The sequence below is a fragment of the Lynx rufus genome, unplaced genomic scaffold (assembly GCF_022079265.1).
Source record: "Lynx rufus isolate CCGP_SWC_20201006 ecotype Redwood Valley unplaced genomic scaffold, mLynRuf1.p SCAF_2, whole genome shotgun sequence".
Taxonomy (NCBI): Eukaryota; Metazoa; Chordata; class Mammalia; order Carnivora; family Felidae; genus Lynx; species Lynx rufus.
In genome coordinates, this window is record NW_025814834.1 from 66,723,740 (window position 1) to 66,740,818 (window position 17,079).

Genomic DNA, 17,079 nt, shown 5'->3' on the forward strand with positions numbered 1-17,079 from the left:
AGGGAAGACATGGAATCTGGAGCAGGATTCAGGCTCTGATCTGTCAGCACAGAGTCCGACTGGGGCTTGCACTCACGAACTGTGAGATCATGACCTGAGCCAAAGTTGGGCCCTTAACTTACTGAGCCACCCAGGCACCCCGAGAAAATAATTTTTAAATATTACATGCTCCCTTCAGTCAGGTGGTAAACCTGTATGAAAACTTCCCCTTCCCCAGTGAGCCAGAAAAGGAGGGAAATCTTGGCCTGAATCTAGAGGTTATCACAAAATAGACAGAGAAGTAAGTAAGATCGTTTAGAACACCCACAAGAGAAAAAGAACAATTAGATGTCATGGCATTGATCCAGATGAGAAATGTTTCCAGAGCTGCACACTAATAGAAATCTCTTGACTTTCTATGAAGTTCTTTATACCCCAAACTTCTGAAACGTATCTCCTCTGCCACATAGTTCTCTTTCTAGAACCCATTCTCAAATCAGCAGCTTAGAACTATAAGAAGGTTGATTCCACTTCTGGTGGAAGACAGAGCCAAGGGGTGACGGCTAGTTGCAGCCCAACTTGGAATTCTTTCGCCATTTGCAGAGTCACATTTTCTTATACACAGTGATAAAGTTTCACAGTACCATTAATACAGAATTCCATTTCATTAAGAGTTACATCGGCTTTTGAGTGTATGTAAATATACATGTATATGTGTCTATGTATGTATATGTATATATTCTTCTGTGGGAAAATATATTCAAAGTTTCAAATAATTGTTTTCCAAATATATTTTTGGAGCACAGTATATATACAAGTTGAAATTGCTTGTTTTAAATTTTGAATCTAACGCATAAATTCAATCAACCAATAGTGTTTTCTACATTTTCTCTTGTTCATGATCATTGCTAACCTTCCTCTGTTACTTTTGCCACTGTGTTTATTTTAAGGGCAGGCAAATGCTGTATATTTAGAGGCAGTCCTGTTATTTGGTAATTTTTTGATAATGTTTAGATAAATATGAAATTGGACCTTAAATTTGAACTATTTATTTTAAGTAACATGGCCCTTAGATTGAAAGAAAAGATAGTGGACATCTTCAGAAAAAGAGACTGGAGGGGTGCCTGGGCGGCTCAGTCGGTTAAACATCTGACTTTTGACTTCAGCGAAGGTCATCGTCTCATAGTTCGTGGGTTCGAGCCCAGTGTCGAGCTCGGTGCTGACAGTGCAGTGCCTACTTGAGATTCTGTCTCCCTCTCTTTCTGCCCCTCCCCCTCTTGCTCTCTATCTCTCACTCAACATAAATAAAAATAATAAACTTAAAAAAAAGAAAAGAAAAGAAAAGAAAAGAAAAGAAAAGAAAAGAAAAGAAAAAAGAAAGAAAAGAAAAGGAGACTGGAAAAGTATGGCTTGTTAAATTCAATGTCCACCTTGAATAAAAATTATAAACAAATCAACTATCTAAAAACTCATTGCCAAGTAGTATTCCATTGTGTATATAAACCACAATTTCTTTATCCATTCATCAGTTGATGGATATTTAGGCTTTTTCCATAATTTGGCTGTTGTTGAAAGCGCTGCTATAAACATTGGGGTACAAGTGCCCGTATGCATCAGCACTCCTGTATCCCTTGGGTAAATTCCTAGCAGTGCTATTGCTGGGTCATAGTGTAGATCCTGAGAAACTTAACAGAAGACCATGGGGGAGGGAAAGAAAAAAAAAAGTTAGAGAGGACAAGAGCCAAACCATAAGAGACTCTTAAAAACTGAGAATAGGGGCGCCTGGGTGTCTCAGTTGGTTAAGCAGCCGACTTCAGCTTAGGTCATGATCTCATAGTTTGTGAGTTTAAGCCCCGCATCAGGCTCTGTGCTGTCAGCTCAGAGCCTGGAGCCTGCTTTGGATTCTATGTCTCCCTCTCTCTCTGCCCCTTCCCTGATCATTTTCTCTCTCTCTCTCTCTCTCTCTTTCTCTCTCTCTCTCTCTCTCTCTCAAAAATAAATAAACATTAAAAATTTTTTAAAAAATGAGAATGAGGGTTTATGGGGGGGTGGGAGGTAACTGAAAGTGGGTGATGGGCATTGAGGAGGGCACCTGTTAGGAGGAGCACTGGGTGTTGTATGGAAACCAATTTGACAATAAATTTCATGTTAAAATAAAATAAAATAAAAACTCAGAAACAAAATCACTAGATAGTAACAAGCACAGATTCATAAATAGCAATTCCTACCAAACTGTTATAATTGTTATTATTATATATTGTTATTATAGGTCAGGGGGAAGGATTTTAACGCATGCGTACAACATAATCATTGACAATTCGGGCAATTTTAAAAATTACCTGTTAACAAACACAGATTCACAGCCCTGCTATTGAAGAATCACCTGAGTTATTTACTAAAAATACACAATACTAGGCATCAGAATCTCTACTGAATTGGAATCACAACAACTTTGCGAGCTAAGTATATTTATTCCCATTTTTTTCAAATGAGACAAATGAGTCACGGAAATGAAGTAACTTGTCTAGGATCCCACTGCTGGAAGGCTACGGAGCCACACTTGAGCCAGACGTCTGACTCCAGAGTCTACACTCTTACTAACTACTTAAGTTTTTAAAAAAAAATCTACGTATATTTTCCTACTGTTACTTTCCAGATTGTCAAGCTGTTGAATAGCAGGGTGTTTGCCTGTTTTTCTTGGTTTGCCTTTAAAATCAGAATTGAGAGGCACCTGGGTGGCTCAGTCGGTTAAGTCCGACTTCGGCTCAGGTCATGATCTTGCAGTCGGTGGGTTCGAGCCCCGTGTCGGGCTCTGTGCTGACAGCTCAGAGCCTGGACCCTGTTTCAGATTCTGTGTCTCCCTCTTTCTCTGACCCTCCCCTGTTCATGCTCTCTCTCTGTCTCAAAAATAAATAAATGTTAAAAAAATTAAAAAAATAAAATAAAATATAAAATAAAATAAAATAAAATAAAATAAAATAAAATAAAATAAAACAAAATCAGAATTGATTTTTACCTTGCTGAAGAGAGTCTGAACTAGCACTACAATGCATGGTTTACATCTAGGTCTGTGCTGCCAAATGCAGTAGACATTGCCCCAGTGTGGGTCTAGTGCTTTAAATGTGGTTAAGTACAGACTTCAAAGACTTAGAATTGGTATGAAAAGAAGGATGTAAAATATCTCAGATTTTCTAATATTGATTGCACAAAATGATAATATAATGGATATATTAGGTTAAAAATTATTAATTTCACCTGCTTATTTACTTTTTAAAAATACAGCTATCAGAATATTTAAAATCACGTATGGACTCAAATTTGTAATTCACGTAATATTTCTAATGGACAGCTTTGCTCTACATAAATTATCCTTCTAGACTTTCTTCTATTAGCTGAGATAGTTGAACATTCACTACTATATATACTTCGTGGGGTCATCACTTACATGTCTTTGTTTTCTGTGTAAACTCTAGCACAGAGCTTGCAAGTATTGTGCTAATTAGTTAATATACAGTATTTGCACTGGAATAAACTAAGTTAATAGTTGGATCTAAAACTAGTTCCATACTACCGTCCAGGTGTTTGCAATGCTCATAATATTAACACCTTATCATATAGGGGCTCAATAAATGTTACTGAGTTTGGTAACTATATATGAAAAGCTAAGTGATAATTATGGCCAGCATCTAATGTATGAAGAGTTAGACTCATATAAATGTATCTTTAAAGTGATATATCATATATAGAATTTCATTCCTGAACCAGTCAAAATGTTATGTTTTGAAATATGTTCTGAGGCACAAAATCAAATTTTCTACAGTCTTGGGTTGTAAAGAGAAGCCTGTTTCAAACTAGATGCTACTTATCAGCCTTTTCTCCTCCACCACCAATTTTGAACTTTTTCTTTGGTTTTGAAGTCACTTCATGCAGTGAATGTTATCCTGAGGAGTTGTAGTAATGAAATTTTTATTGAACTAATTAGATTTAAAAGATGCTAAGGTACTTTACTATAATAAGCCATATAATACATTCTTTTTAAAAATCAGTACAAACAATACATTTAGAAATGATTAGGAGGGTAAATTTTATGTTATGTTATTATTAGTAAATGCCTTAAGAAACACTGAGTCAGAATCCTTCATTATGTTATTTATGCTATTGTATGTTGTTACTTTATTTTTTTTTGTCTGAACATTGCTAATTGCTCTCAAATATATCTAATTTTTGGAATGCAATTCCATTCATGTTCATGGATCCTAAATTCTTCAGGGGCTTTGAGCTTTTCCCTCATACTAAAAAAGCACTACATGAGATGAGCAGTCAATTGGGATTAGAATTCAATGTGTCAGCTAACTCAGAAATCCCAATACAGAATTTAGCACTCCCGGTCAACAGATACTCTCCAAGGAGCTTGGCTTCCAAAAATCAATTATTGGATTGTGTCCATCTAGCTCAAGAGCAGGTCTTATGGTGGCTGTTTTTATTTCCTAATACCAATAGATGATAAGATTTATTTTAAGAATAAATGGTTAAAAAATAACTTTGAAAAAAGTACTAGTTCTATTGAATGATTTTGCATTCTATAGGATTAATTTTCAAGATATTCGAATTGGGAAAGCTGAAATCACTATAAAGAAATGCAGTGTCTTAAGAATTTTAGAAAGAAATGAAATACGCACCCATTTAAGACTTGCATTCAAGTCAGATATTTAAGATATTAACAAAATAAACCAATTCTCTTGACCAAATACCTTATGTATGATAAAATTGCAGGTAAGTATCAGGTAAAAGGTAGATGACACCATTGAATGTCCTCTCTAAAGGACTCTAACGGTCCTGTAAAAGTGACCATTTGTCTGCATGGTGTACATTAAAAGCTCCAACATTGGAATAATTCATTATGACAAATAACAGAAGTAGGCAATAGAGTTTAAATGGTTTATACTTTCATACGTGTATGTTGTGTTCCTGTCTTACAGACTTTTATAGTATTGAATAAAGGGAAGGCCATCTTCCGGTTCAGTGCCACCTCTGCCCTGTACATTTTAACTCCCTTCAATCCTCTTAGGAAAATAGCTATTAAGATTTTGGTACATTCATATCCTTTTGAAGTGATCAATAGTAACTATGTGTGTAATCTGTAAGTGCTTTGTAGCTAAATATAAAATTAGCTTGGGAAATGTCCATGTTCTGTGGCTTTTATTACTCTCATTTTGTATCTTTTGTCATATAAGCCTTATTCTTACAGTTTATTGGTCATAGATATGCCACTGAAACTTACAAAGTCTTTAACATTATATATATGTATATATATATGCATATATATATTTATCTTTCAAATATATATTATATCTAGCCTTTAACACTTTATATACAGATATATATATCTTCCTAAAAATACTTGTATGGATTGAGTCTTACAAATCTAATTTTAGATGGCCGTATGTATCTTTACCATCTTTACCACAAAATTTGTGATTATCTAGAATTTACAATAAGTAATGATATAATAACAGAGAAATATATTTCTAGAGCCAAGTTTAGACATACCTATTAGATAAAGCATTTTAGTTTACCTTAGAATAAACCTTTAAGTATATTTTCTATGGGAGAATTTCAGGCGGCTTTGGCCAATACTTAGTTAATTCTTGAACTTTCCAAATGAAATTCATGAGGAAATACTGGAATATTGGCTGAATTTCAAATGTAAGTCATTGAATTATGACTCTGTCATGTAAAACGGATTGCTTAGTAACGACTCTGGAAGTTAATGAAAGAAGCTGAGATTATATTACCAAACGATCTTTAGGGATTTGACTTTGCAATTTCCATTGGTGTTAAAAAGGACTCCAACTAAATTTAGGTATTCATATCATTGGCAAAAACTTTATTTCTGATTATGTCTCATTTGATGGCTTTGGTGATGATAAATGTAGAAATACTGTTGTAATTTTCATAAATGCATAATACCTGATATTTTTTAAAAAAAGATTATAAAACTGAAAAGTCCATTTCTACTTTTAACCTGATGGCAAGAGATTCCTTAGTGGCATAAATATGCCATTTTTAATATTAGAAGATTTGAAACAAAAATCATATGTTCAAGGTTCTTACGTTTATGGAGGTTACCTAATCCTAGTTTGTATTCCTAGTGCCATCATGTGGTCATTTGATGAAAACTTCCTTTTTCACTTCTGGAAAATTTTTATTTGGGCAGTTAACTGTAGTGGAAAGAATATTGGATATGAAGGCAGGAAACTTGTGTTCTAGTCCTCAGCCAAGTTATCTAATTTCCCTAGAGCTTGGGCCTTATTTCTTTGATTTCTGAAATATAGTGATTAGTTGTTTTTTTCAAGGTCCCCTTCAGCTCTGTTATGTCTTAGTCATTTGTTTTAGCTAACACTTGGATCATATTTACTAATAATAGGCCTGTTCCAAGAACCTTCCACATTTTAACAAATTTCATCTGCACCTGAAACCGGCCAAGTCTACACTTGATTAGCTACCTTGTATGAAAGTCACTGGAGACATAAGATTCCGTGGCAAGAGTGGCTGAGTGAATTGCCCAAGATCACTTTTATGTTGAATTTTAATTACATTCATGTCACATTAAGTCCTGGCCTTTGGGGATTTTCACTTCTACTTGTATTCAGTGCTGCTGAACTTGTTCAAACTCAGTCAAAATAGAGCAACCTGACCCAGGACCATGCTGTACTCTGACTACGTGGGGTTTTTTTACATAAAAAAAAAAAATATATATATATATATATATATATATATAATATGTACTTAAGAAATTACAGTATTGCTTATATGTGCCTTCCTTAACAATTTGCTATTTTAGGCACCTGAATTAATTCAAATCAGGCTTCTCTGCCCAAAAACTGTACCACTCCACTTTGCACAGCTTTCCCACTAAACTCCTCTGGGAGGCAAATATATTGGTTCAGTAATAGTATCAAAACAATACTTTATACTTATATAAACATTATACATTATCTCACTTAATCTATACAACACACTGTACATGATCTCAATCTATAGTACTACTCTGAGGGTTGATATTATTACCCACATTTTGCAAATGACAAAACTGAAATTTAAAGAAATTAGATAATTGCCCACAGTGTATTAGTCACTGTATCATGGCTAAACTGCAGTTTAATCTTTCAATGTTTGTTTTATATAATATAATACGTGGATTTGGATTTTCTTTTGCGTGTTCCTTAACAATAATCTACATTATTCAGCATGCTGATTATGTGCACTATTTTGACGAACTGTGTGTTTATGACAATGAGTAATCCTCCTGACTGGACAAAGAATGTAGAGTAAGTTCAATTTATGTTGAAACCACCTACTATGTGTATGTGTGTGTTATAGATATGACTATATAGATATGTAGACATATAGACATGTATATTTATATCTATATATAGATACAGATTTTGAAACTATGCCTCAGTGTACCTTCTAAATAAAACTGAAGAATATTTTTATTAAAGCCATCTCTAGGCACAAGTACAAAGCAGGAAGACAAATGACATTTGCTTTCAGGCCTGCTGGTGTTGTTGGATCTAATATCTGTCTTTCACCTGTATTTGATGGTTATCAGAAGGCCAATATTCTCAGACACTCACCATATTTCCTTTAGGATCTACAGTGGCCAAAGCAAATGTGATGAAAGCAATTGCAGAGGAGAGCCAATATGGTAAACCTTGACTCCAATTAAATTTCCAGATGAATTCACTGAGTTCAGAATTTACAAGGGAATGTTACACATGCCGTGAGAAGACAATGTTGATCCTCATTGGGTTTTCATTTCCATTAGGCACATCTACTTCTTGTCAGGCCTAAATCAGTTTCAAGTGCTGTCATCAAAAAATTCACTGAAAAAAAAATCCCCAAATTTGGGGTTTTACAACTTGAAAATTCCATTTAAACTGAGGGCTAAACTAACTGAAGTGAAAGGGTAGTGTTTGTGGAAACTAAAAGCATTACTAACTGCACTGATGACTCTGTTCTGGGTTACCTCTACAGCAGAGAGGCTGGATTTGTGTTAATTTCTGCTGGGGCTCTTCATCCTGCCCAGGTTGTAACCTCTTTTGCTCTGTGGCTGCTGACCCTGAAAACAACCACCACGAGGGTATTCCCAAGAGCCTCTTCTCTACCTGGACACTTCCAGGTTGGAGCCAATTATAAGAGAAACAGAGATCCAAACAGGATGTAATAAAATTTATATACAAAGAATTCCTAAGGTGTTGAAGTTAACGTGTTAGACCCATAGGTCTTTAGTCCCACTGGTTTCTGTGATTTTATTCTCTAACTTCTGAGTAGAAGGTTAAAACTTTGGAAACATGTACATTTCTAATTAGCCCAACATTTTATTCTAAATTAAATTTTACCTCATAAGACCCTAGAATTATCCTATCGGATATTAACAAAATCCTTTTTCCAAGTTAGTGAACTGTCTTATCTTCTAGAAAGGGAAAACCACAAGACTTGCTAATTTGTCAATGTTCTCTCATTCATTAAACATGATTGAAATTAGTTTTTTACTTTCTAAAGGAATATCATTTTATGCTTCTGCAATAGTATTGATTGGCTACTCCATTACATGAATGTACTGGATAATTCTCAGGAGGTTCTATTCACTTATGTCAATACCAAGACATTTCAGGCAGTAGCCACATAGACTTCATACAGCTTGTATTTCTCACTCCGCTTTTAGGACCCTCAAAAAACAACTCTTCATATGGGAGGGAAGGAATTTAAATTTAGGGATATGTTTTATTTTCATGAAAATAACATCCACCTACTTAGATTCCCTTTTTTAATGTTCATCTCTTCCACTGACAGAGTGATAAGAAATTGATATGCTATAAAAGAAAATTATTGCTTTATCAAGTCTTTTTTGGATGCTTGCCTCCAGGTACACCTTCACAGGAATATATACTTTTGAATCACTTATAAAAATTATTGCAAGGGGTTTCTGTTTAGAAGATTTTACTTTCCTTCGGGACCCATGGAACTGGCTCGACTTCACTGTCATTACATTTGCGTAAGTGCCTTTTTGAATCTTCAAGGCAGAATATGGTTGGGCTTTCTATGAGTGCTTATGTTTTTAAAGACTAAGCTTGCTTTAACCGAAAAATATTTTGGTGTGATGTATACATTTAAGGTCCTGATTTTGTTTAGCACAACAGAGGTCCAAGTGACATTTCACTTGGGCACACAGCCTCTGCAGCGGTTGAAGTTACAATTTCCACATGTAAGAAATATGTCAGCAGATTTCATACATGCCACTTGTTCAACAGACACACAAGTCCCTCCCACATGCACACAATTTGAAGGCACAGGTGTATTCAGAATACATCTGTGAAAATGGCTTTTAAAAATTAGAGTCAGAAACCACTCTGTTGGCTGCACAAATTTTCACTGAGCTTACCCGTGTTACGTATTCTCTCTGTCTTCTTTTATTAGTTTGGTAGAATAATATAACTATCTCTGAGCATCCAAAATTTCTGACAGATCAAACTAATAGAAAAAATGAGGTCCTTAATATATTATGTATTTAATATAGTAAATTATTATTTCATCAGCAAATTGATCTTTAAGACTTATGAGCAGACACATTCTGTCTCTTCCTATTCCTCATCTGATCCCATTTCTTCTTCTCCTCTTTCCCTTTATGATTTTCTTCATCTCATTACCCTCTACATAAACCTTCTTATCCTCATCTCCCATCCAGATACACTCGGTAATATGCACAATTTCTTCATCCCTGTCCTTGTTTTTTCTTGTGGTAAACTTTCCCAAGGAAGAAGAGATTCAGAAAAGGAATCGAAGGCCATTCGGAAGTAGGTGAAATATGTGTGGAGGATGGTGGCCCATGCCCACTTGCCCTCAGCGTTCCTTCAGGAGCTGACTTCTTGGCCTCCTACAGGCACAGCGAGGTAGATAGGATCAGAAGTAGAAATGACATACTGAGGTCTCCAAATGCTGCCTGTCTCATCTTTAATTCCATGTCTAGTCCAGATGAGCCAACTCTTCACCATTCCCTTGGGCCACCGTTCAAAAGACAGCATATTGGGACAACTGTTTTTTGAAAACAAAGTAGCAATAACAGCAGATCATAAGATCTTGTTCTGAACTTGCCTAACTTTCACTTAGGAGTTACACTAGGAAAACCTTTTCATGTCCAGATAGTAAGGCAATCTGCCTTTTCCTGCCTAAATTTCTCTTAAGTGATTTCACATAGTTCATTCTAACTGAAACCCTAAAACAACAGCCAAGATTTAATTTTCTATTGATTTAATTCTCCTCAGTTACACAAGATGTTAATTATATTGCTAGCCAATGTAGCAACAGGATTATACACTTTATGAAGTTTACGTACAGCAAACGGCCTTAAATGATGTGAGTAAAGAAAACCATAGCAATTGACTCTAATTTCTAAATTGCTACATACGATATTATCATTTAGAATCACGAAGAAGGTCTTTATAAAAGACCCAAGCAAATAATATAAATCCTGCCTAAATCTTGAATAACTCTGATTTAATTCTACAGGTATGTAACAGAATTTGTAAGCCTAGGCAATTTTTCAGCTCTTCGAACTTTCAGAGTCTTGAGAGCTTTGAAAACTATTTCTGTAACTCCAGGTAAGGAGTGATTGGTGTGAACCATAAGGCTCCTTGTACCTACAGCTCTTTCTTTGTATCCTGTTATTGTGTCTGTGTGTGAACTCCCTATTACAGATACGTGACAGAGTTCGTGGACCTGGGCAATGTCTCAGCGTTGAGAACATTCAGAGTTCTCCGAGCCCTGAAAACAATTTCAGTCATTCCAGGTGAGAGCTAGGTTAAACATCCGGGGCCTATCCATTATGTCTTTTCAGCAACATCTTCTTTGCTTGATGGTCAACATTACAGAAATTCAGGAGTCATAATAAAATAATCAAAATCATTATCAAAATCAAGTGTTTTATAGGAAATGATTCTTATTGGACATAAGTTTTTATGTTTTTTCACTTTTTATCAGCGTAGGAGTTTAGCATGAGATAATGCAGTATATAGTCCATGTGTGATTTGCCCTTAGAGATGTCATGTATTTTTCTCTCCATTGTCAGTTGTACCAGGGATTTGGTCCCAACTGAATGTACCAATTTGTAATTTCTTGTTCATTGTAGGTATTGATGATGTTGTATGTACAATGTAAATCCTAATAATGCTTTAAAAGGCAAGGAAATAAGATAATGAAGAATAGCATGAGTCTGTACGGAGGATTTATTATCTTCAAGTCCAATTATATCCTAAACCTCCTCCTGAGTTATAGCAAAACTTTTCCTACTTATAAATAGGCATTGTAAAATATGTATTCAGGTAACTTGTTTTAAAATGGATAACTAACCCTAATGAAAGTATGGGGTGAGTTTCATTAGCAAAATGGAGAAATACAAAACCCTTCATGAAGACCATAAACCTCCCATTATTCTCTCTCGACATAATGGAAGATGATCTTCATTTCGTTGTTTGAATCTTTATGTTTCTGGAGTTCATTTCCTTAGCACTTCCGCCTCCCAGGAAGTGTTGTTCTTCCACTGGCATTGCAATTATTTTCAAATTTATGCCTGGAATCTATGTTTTCAAGAAAACTGTGTGGGCCTTTTGTTATTTCCAATGTTCTAAGTCTTCATAGTCATAGCCTTCTTTCTTTAAGGCCTGAAGACCATCGTGGGGGCCCTGATCCAGTCAGTGAAGAAGCTCTCCGATGTCATGATCCTGACTGTGTTCTGTCTGAGCGTGTTTGCACTGATCGGGCTGCAGCTGTTCATGGGCAACCTGCGGAATAAATGTGTGCAATGGCCTCCCACCAATGCTTCCCTGGAGGAACACACTATAGAGAAGAATGTAACCATGAATTACAATGGCACACTTGTCAATGAAACTCACACTGAGTTTGACTGGAAATCGTATATTCAAGATTCAAGTAAGAATTATTGTTATGTAGATTTATTTTTTCATTGTTGACCTGCCTTCCACCAAGGCATGAAAGATTTTCTTAAAATGATTGCATGGCAGGTTGTGATCTCGTAATCACCTGACCATTGGTTTGCACATACCTTTAATTATTTTATTGATAACTATTCTAATTTTGACTCCAAGTGCCATTTTCTGTTATATCATTATATGGGAGACTAAAGAATTCAGCTGCAAAGAAAGTAAGTAAAATTTTCTCTTTTATTTGGTTTTAGTATTTGCCAGTAGCAATGTTACAAGAGCAGAGACAGAACATGATTCACAGGAAAAAGGAATGTCCTTTTTAAAGAAAAATATTAAATATATGAAACTTAGACTTTAGATGGGTGTTTATCTTTATTATTTGAAGGAGATGAGTAATACTTAACAAAAAAATCAAAGAAAGAAAACCTTAGTGATTGGTTGTGTGGAACAAGTAGACTTAGTCATAAAAAATTACTGGTAGTTGGATAATTCTTAAAGTAATGACAGCATAATTTTAAAAACAAATCAGTATCTTTTTATAATTGTAGATATATAAAATACCTTGATTCATACAGATTAACTCTTTCATGACATTAGTGATATGCCAACAAGTAATTTGCACATGTTGGAAACCTCTAGGTTAAGAATTTGTGTGTCAAAGCAATACATAAAATTGTTCTTTATTCACTCATATGATGCCAATAAGTCTACAGCTGTCATCAACTCCCTGAAATCTGTTATTTTTTTCTCTTGGCTAAGATCAAGGAACTGACTATGAAGATGTCATTTAAGGTTTATTCTCTAGTGAATATGTACTTGGACTCCATTTCTCTTAGAGTCAAAGTAAAAGAAATCATAAATATCAGATTTATTTTCAGCTCTAAAAATCCATACTTACCATTTTGCCTAACGATAATCCATTTGTTGAATAGATTGTTTTAAATCAAATGCAAATACAAATACATGGGAGAAGGGAAGGGGGAAAATAGTTTCAAATAGAGAGGGAGGCAAACCATAAGAGACTCTTAAATACAGACAACAAACTGAGGGCTGTTGGGGGGACAGGAGAGAGGGGAAAATGGGTGATGGGCATTGAGGAGGGCACTTGTTGGGATGAGCACTGGGTGTTGTATGTAAGTGATGAATCACGGGATTCTACTCCCCAAACCAAGAGCACACTGTATATATACACTGTATGTTAGCTAACTTGACAATAAATTATATTAAATATTTTGTAAATTAATTAATTAATTAATTAAATGCAAATACAAATAAAATGTTTATCTTTGAAAGTAATAGAAAATTAAATTTATTAAAATTAAATATTATGACTGAAAGTTGTATTTTCTTCAGATTAAGCTTCTAGATCATTGACTTTAATGGTTAAAACTTCATTTATAAATACCTTATATCAAGAATTCATCCAGAAACTCTCATATTTTTCACTTCATTTAATTTTAATTAAAAATTAAGGAATTCTGTCTAAATTTTCTTGTCTATGTTCAAAGAAGTAAGACATTGGAAATGAAAGTTATTTCCCATTATGTGGTTTTTGTATCCCTTATAGAACTATGCATAGAACAAATTTCTCTGAAAATTTAACATCTAGGAAATATGTCTTTTTACAAAATCCAAAAATTTTTTTCTTAAAAAAATGATTATTTAAATGCCACGATCTCATCCTTTTTTTATAGCTGTGTAATATTTCCATTGTGTGTGTGTGTGTGTGTGTGTGTATACACACAACACATCTTCCTTATCCATTCATCTATTGATGGACACTTGGGCTGCTTCCATGTCTTGGCTACTATCAATAATGTTTCAATAAGCATAGGGATGCATATATCTTTTCAAATTAGTGTTTTCACTTTCTTTGAGTATGTACTCAATAGTGCAATTAGAGGGTATTATGCTAAGTGAAATAAATCAGTCTGAGGAAAACAAATACCATCTGATTTCACACATAAGTGAAATCTAAAAAAAACAACAAAACAAAAACAATGACAATAAATAAACAAAAAGCATAAATACAGAGAATAAACTGATGGTTGCTAGAAGGGTAGGAGTGGCAGGTTGGGCAAAATGGGTGAAGGGGAGTGGGAGATATAGGCTTCCAATTATGGAATGAATAAGTCACAGAAATAAAAGTCACCACATAAGGAATACAGTCAATGATATTATAATAGCAGTATATCAGGACAGAAGGTAGCTACACTTGTGAACACAGCATAGTGTATACACTTATGGACTCACTATGATTTGTGATGTTGTACACCTGAAACTAATGTAACATTGTCAACTATATTCGAATACATTTTTCAAATGATGATTTAATTCCTTACATTTCTCTTTTTGTCTTCCCTGTCCTTATTTATTCAATAAAATTTATTGATAGATTCCTGAGTCCCAACAATAGTAATATGGAAATAATCAATGATTAGACTTTCTTTCAAGGAGTAATAATTTTTATAAACAAATAATTACAATATAGGACAATGAGTTTAATAATAATATAAGTAGCTACATATTACTGGTAACACAGTGAGAGGAGTTCTTAATTTTGCCAATCTTTAGTGGGCAGGAAATAGAGAATATCAAGGAACAATTCACAGAAGTGACACTTCAACTGGATATTAAAAGAATCTAAAGAATTTGCCAGCAAAAGAAAGCTTTGAGATACTATAGTATTCACCTCTAGTAATTATTTTAGCTTTACTATTTAACATTATTTTTTGTTTCATTTCTTTTAGTAGCTGACCTGATTTATGCACCTTTACTGTAAGCAGAATATATCTGGAAGTTGATAGAATGCAAATCACAATCAACTGTTAAACATTTATAAATAGTGTAATAGTGTTTAAAAACATAGTAGAGAGAAAATATATAATCCCTTTGTTTTCAAATATGTGGCTATTTTGAAAAACAAAGGAATCTCTGTCATGCTTATCTATTTTTACAGAATGAAATTTTCATTTTTCACGAGGGTAATAGAAAAAAACATTTGATGCTTTTTAAATTTTTAGGTTAGCACCTAAATTATCACTAATTTTATACTCGTAAAGAACAAATGCTTTCTTCTCTTAAGTAATCAATCCCCTTACTATAATATCTAGTATTTTGAGGGAGAAATGAAATGGCAAATCCCAATGTCTTTCAGGGAATTATATAACATATTTTAAATCATTCTATGAATCCTAAAAGTTGGGGCCTCATCTTGCTTTCATTTTGCAGTGTAATGCAAATACTCATCATAGGACTTACTCTTTCCTAAACAGGGTATCATTATTTTCTGGAGGGTCTTTTGGATGCCCTACTATGTGGAAACAGCTCTGATGCAGGGTAAGCCAATAATCTGTGTGTGTTTGTGTATGTGTGTATACTTTATTAATACTTATTTGCTATAATTCAGGCTACCTCTAAGGTGAGGGATTATTTAAAGGTTAGGCAAGTTTTTATGTTTCATAAAACAAGGAATAATACTTTTGCTTTATTGCTGTGTCCCTTAGATGAGTATGTGTGAACTAGAAGATGACTCTAGAGGCTTCCCAGTAGAGAAAATGAACTAGAATATGTTAAAATGCTAATTATCAACAGAAAGTAGTTTTGTAAAATATTATTTAAAATGCTAGGTAGTATTTTAATGATGACATCAAGTGGCTAGTAAAATTATGTTGTCAGAGGTTGGGAAATGTATATTATTTATCATGCTCTATCTCTTGTGATAACTTCCATCCCTTGAAACAGCCAATTTTCCTGGCTAGACAATGTTATAAGTATAGCATGCTATCGGAATAAAAAGACAACAGAATTTCGTATACTTTCTTTTGTCCCATTTATAGCCAATGTCCAGAAGGATATATGTGTGTGAAAGCTGGTAGAAATCCTAATTATGGCTACACAAGCTTTGATACCTTCAGCTGGGCTTTTTTGTCTCTGTTTCGACTGATGACTCAGGACTTCTGGGAAAATCTTTATCAACTGGTGAGAACCTGAAGAGATACATACTGCATTTAAGTAGAAACATATAAGAAAAACACCTTAGTGCTGACTTCCAAATCACAGCATAATATAGCAGAAGGAACAGAACTTGAAATTGGGAGATTTGAATTTCTTTATCCTATTGATTATAACACATATTAAGCATAGTGATGACAGGATAGCAATTCCCTCTCGTTTCCCTTTGGCTCAAAACTTATTTTCCACCATTTCCAGACACAGGTCCTCTCAAACAGAAGGCACACCTTCCCCTCAGCCCCATCTGCCCACTCAAATATTATTCCTCAGGTGGCAGGTGATGAAAATCAATAAGCAGATATAGAAAGATAACTTTGATGTCTTCCTTGACTTTTATCACAGGCTCAGCTCTTTGATGGAATCTCTATGGTATTTCGTTTGATTCCATTTTATTCCTGGTGCATCCAAGAATTCCCTCCAGGAGATCTGAATGTAAATGCATGAGTTAGAGGAGAAGGAAAAGGATGAGGTTAAAGAAACAGTCAAGGAGGCAGAAGGGGGTGTGACCATCATAATTATTATTTATGTCAAGGGTCCTACATGACACACAAGTAAAAGTTAAAGCCACTAGTCAGTGAAATAATACTGAAAAAATAATTCTAATGTTTTTATTTTCAGACATTACGTGCTGCTGGAAAAACATACATGATATTTTTTGTGCTGGTCATTTTCTTGGGCTCATTCTACCTGATAAATTTAATCCTGGCTGTGGTGGCCATGGCCTACGAGGAACAGAATCAGGCCACCTTGGAAGAGGCAGAACAGAAAGAGGCTGAATTTCAGCAGATGCTTGAGCAGCTTAAAAAGCAACAGGAGGCAGCTCAGGTAAATTCATCAAAATCAAATATGTCCTGTCTCATGGTACAATTCTTTTTTATTGTTTTGGTTGTTGCAAAAACACTGGAGAGAAAGTGAGAGACAGATAACTGACTCCACTTAAGAGAAACTGGTAATGATGGCAGATTAGTAATAATTTCTACATTTTGATCATCTATAGATCATTTAGTTTCATTTTTTTTCTAAGATGTCTGCAATATTGACCACAGTGGAACCCTCTCATGCTATGTTTTAAGATTTTTAA

General features: G+C 34.5%; 1 protein-coding gene across 5 annotated transcripts in view; it reads left to right on the forward strand.

Annotated features, from left to right (window-relative positions):
• The window catches only part of LOC124515210 (sodium channel protein type 1 subunit alpha), an 81,287-nt gene that overhangs the window by 7,707 nt on the left and 56,501 nt on the right, over nucleotides 1-17,079 (forward strand). For all 5 annotated transcript variants that reach the window (XM_047083873.1, XM_047083874.1, XM_047083876.1 and 2 more), the window contains exons 2-9: nucleotides 4,959-5,077; nucleotides 7,221-7,310; nucleotides 8,912-9,040; nucleotides 10,740-10,831; nucleotides 11,701-11,970; nucleotides 15,260-15,323; nucleotides 15,824-15,965; nucleotides 16,617-16,823. In XM_047083873.1, the coding sequence (XP_046939829.1) occupies nucleotides 4,959-5,077; nucleotides 7,221-7,310; nucleotides 8,912-9,040; nucleotides 10,740-10,831; nucleotides 11,701-11,970; nucleotides 15,260-15,323; nucleotides 15,824-15,965; nucleotides 16,617-16,823 (1,113 nt within the window). The remainder of the gene's footprint in view (nucleotides 1-4,958; nucleotides 5,078-7,220; nucleotides 7,311-8,911; nucleotides 9,041-10,739; nucleotides 10,832-11,700; nucleotides 11,971-15,259; nucleotides 15,324-15,823; nucleotides 15,966-16,616; nucleotides 16,824-17,079) is intronic.